Raw genomic sequence first — 3,678 nt, forward strand, 5'->3', positions numbered from 1 at the left:
GTGTGCTAGTGTGCTAGTGTGCTAGTGTGCTAGTGGGCTAGTGGGCTAGTGGGCTAGTGGGCTAGTGGGCTAGTGGGCTAGTGGGCTAGTGGGCTAGTGGGCTAGTGGGCTAGTGGGCTAGTGGGCTAGTGGGCTAGTGGGCTAGTGGGCTAGTGGGCTAGTGGGCTAGTGGGCTAGTGGGCTAGTGTGCTAGTGTGCTAGTGTGCTAGTGTGCTGTGTGCTAGTGTGCTAGTGTGCTAGTGTGCGCCAGTCCACCCCTCGCCGTGCCGGTGTGCTGTGAGAGAGGCTGAGGCGGGTCTTCTACTCTTGTCCACCGACGCGTACAGCAGCCGCTCCGTGTACACAGGCCTAGAGAAGAGAAACACAGGTGAAAAGAAGCACACCGACGCGTACAGCAGCCGCTCCATGTGCACAGGCCTAGAGAAGAGAAACACAGGTAAAAAGAAACACACCGACGCGGACAGGAGCCGCTCCGTGGGCACAGGCCCCTTCTTGGTCTGGGTCCCTCCTGAGCCTGCGTGGGGGAAAGGGGGAGAGTGAGGCGTGTTGCGGTGCATACGCAAACATGAGGGCGGGAGTACGGCCTTGTGCAGTGTACTCAGAGCACCGCAGGATTACGAGGGAGGCGCATACAGCTGAATGCGGCCGAGTACGGCCGAAGTGTCCTCTCGAGCACTAGCTGAACACAAGACTGCGTCTTCCGCTTCTAGGCCTCGAGATACGGGGAGATATGGGAGATACGGGGAGATCTTCCGCTTCTAGGGTGGAAGGCCACGCGGCGGGGGCGAGATACGGGGAGCTTTGGGGAGATACGGGGAGATACGGGGAGATATGGGGAGATATGGGGAGATCTTCCGCGTCTGATGCTCCCGCGCCAAACGCGATGCCCGCGCCGGTGCTCGGGTTGAGGAAGATGGAGCCGAGCACCTGTCATTAGTTACTTAATAATTGGTTTGTTAATTAACAGGCGGGTTGAGGAAGATGGAGCCGAGCACCGAATGCGACTCTCGGCCGAGCGAGGCGGCCTACGGTGAATAATGATCACAATAACAACAACATCAACAACAATACTAACATAACGATTAGTCCGAGCGAGGCGGCGTAAGGCGAGGTAAGGGGTGATAGACTTCGCCAAACACACGCGGTGGAGGGGCAAGGGCCGGGCTAAGCCCTCGCGACTCCACGTCTAGACGACAGGAGCCGCACGGCATTCAAAGTGCAAGGGCCCGGTGCGCATGGGCGAGCGGTGTGTGCGAGGCGGCCTTGGTGAGCACGTCGTAGATGCCCGCTAGAGACCCCTGGTGTGTGTGTGTGTGTGTGTGTGTGTGTGTGTGTGTGTGTGTGTGTGTGTGTGTGTGTGTGTGTGTGTGTGTGTGTGTGTGTGGTGTACTGTGCAGGACCTTGGTAAGCACGTCGTAGATGCCTGCGCCAGCGAGGCACACGACACGCTCCCCGCCGTCGATTGGGATGATCGAGTTGAGCCGGCGCATGTTTAGCACGACAGTGGGCCTGTCCGGGTCATCTCGGGTCACCTCGGGTCGTCTCGGGTCATCTCGGGTCATCTCGGGTCATCTCGGGTCATCTCGGGTCATCTCGGGTCATCTCGGATGCTCTCGGATGCTCTCGGGCCATCTCGGCTGCTCTCGAATGATCTCGGGAGATCTGGGCCGATCTCGGGTGATCTCGAGTGATCTCGGGTGATCTGGGCCGATCTCGGGTGATCTCGAGTGATCTCGGGTGATCTGGGCTGATCTCGGCCGATCTCGCCTGTCAAGGGTGGAGCCCGCTCCGCGAGGCACTGACCTACGGTGGTGTGCATACGCCAGCATGAGGGTGTGCAGTCGGTGTTGTGCGATGTGTACTCAGAGCACCGCGAGAGCACGCGGGGCTGCGAATACAATGAACTCAGCGGACTACGGCCGAGTGCAGTCGAGTACATGCCCTCTCGAGCGCTAGCAGGGAGACAAGAAGACGCGTTCCGCTTCTAGAGACGCTGACCCGCCGGTGAGGCCAGTGTTTGCGCCCTGCGGGAGGACGCAGACGTCCGCGTCGACACAGGCCTGCATTACTCATTCATGACTCATTCTTAGGCACCTCGCGGACGAGGGCGGTACTCAGTTTTTAAGAAGTAGCGCATGATGAATTAAGACGCAGGCCTGCAGCACCTCGAGCGCCTCCTCGATCGTCCCCGGCTTGACCACGCAAAACGCCTTGCCCAGCCCGATCCGTGCGCCTGCGACAGAACTGGCGTCTGTTTTTTGGGAAGGGATTGCGCGAGAGCTACGCGATCCGAACTCTGCTCTCTCTCGTTCTGGCGCACCGTTTTGCTCGACGTCATGAGACACGTTTCCCGAGCCGACGATGCCCTCCAGCTTTGGTCTGAGCGCCTGCTGCGCGTCTGTCAGCGGCCGCGCGTCGCAGCACGCGCACGCGTTGAAGCCGGAAGGTAGCCTCCTGTTCCTTTGCTCGTTGTCGGTGGAGCCAGCCCAAAAGCCAACGGCGAGAGCACCCGCAGCCCACGGCAAGCTGCCGGCTGGCGGCCGGAAAGCGCGCGCGGTGGTCGACGATGCTGCCCTCGATGCGCCGAGCCAGCTGCGGGTGAAGCGGCGCATGGGGCACCCCACGGGCACCGCGACGAACGCGACCGTCGGCCGACGACAACAAGGCTAAAATGAGAAAAAGGCAAACCCGCTCGAAGTCCCCAGCCAGCCATGCTCGGGGGGGGCCTTTCGTTTTGCATCAATGCGAACTGACAGACGGATCCTGCCTCACAGTGTCCTCCATCACAGGGCTGACCGGCAAAGCGGTCAACGATCGGCACGGTGTGAAGACAGCCAGACATGTATCAATCAATCCAATGCTGACTGCAATCCAAGTGCTCCAAGTGCCCGTTAGCCGTTTCTCCCGCGCCCCCCGCGTTGCGTGAAAAATAAATAAAGAAAACGGACGCCTGTACTGTGAGATGGGTACAAACAAAAAAGGAGCAGGTCCCCGCCCGTGCGATCTTTGTGCATGCGTGAATATAAATAAATAAATAAAAACGGACACCTCTCTACTGTGAGATGGGTAAAAAGGAACAGGCCCCCGCCCTTGCGATCTTTGTGCAGGGTTCTTTGTGGGTGTGGTCGGCGACTAGCCGGGGTCGTCCTCCCGATGGGGGGCTAGCGCACTAGCCGTCTTCCACATGGTCCCTCGGGTCCCTGCTGCTCCTAATCTCTTCGTACATCCTCCTGCTGATCTCCGCAAAGTCCTGCTCCCTCCCTCGTCTCGCCCTGCGCGTCTGCTCCGCCTCACCGTCTTCTGCCCTGCGTCGTCTGGCGACGGGTCCTCCATAGTCGGTCGAGGTCGCCGCCCTCCTCGTGCCTCTTCCCAACGTTCCCTCGGCGGCCGATGCCGTCTGCTCCGGCTCCCCAGTCCCCGGCTCTGCCCTGCTCTCGTCTGCGCTAGTTTCTGCTTCGTCATCTATCACCGGCGTCTCTCCTCTTCCTTCTCCCCTTCTTTTGTTCTTAACGGAGTCGCTTAGGCGGCTCCGGTGGTGTGCCGGTGATAGTACTAGCACGCGCCAGTTCGCACCTGTGTCGAGCCTGTGTGCTGTGAGAGAGAGTTGTCTTCTTAAATTCTTTTGTGTATGCTTTGCACACATCGCGAATCGCGTCGATTCCTTTTCGCGTGAATATG

The 3,678-nt window shown here is 59.7% G+C and overlaps 1 protein-coding gene across 1 annotated transcript; it reads right to left on the reverse strand.

The window, feature by feature from the left end:
• Nucleotides 1–2,114: 2,114 nt before the first annotated feature.
• Nucleotides 2,115–3,333, reverse strand: EMIHUDRAFT_253079 (hypothetical protein; the record flags this gene model as incomplete). The annotated part of the gene is made up of 3 exons (XM_005785991.1): nucleotides 2,115–2,233; nucleotides 2,321–2,666; nucleotides 3,295–3,333. 3 exons carry the CDS (start codon nucleotides 3,331–3,333, stop codon nucleotides 2,115–2,117), a joined length of 504 nt encoding a protein of 167 aa, XP_005786048.1.
• Between the last annotated feature and the right edge of the window lie 345 nt (nucleotides 3,334–3,678).

Source organism: Emiliania huxleyi (genome assembly GCF_000372725.1).
Source record: "Emiliania huxleyi CCMP1516 chromosome Unknown EMIHUscaffold_1554, whole genome shotgun sequence".
NCBI lineage: Eukaryota > Haptophyta > Isochrysidales > Noelaerhabdaceae > Emiliania > Emiliania huxleyi.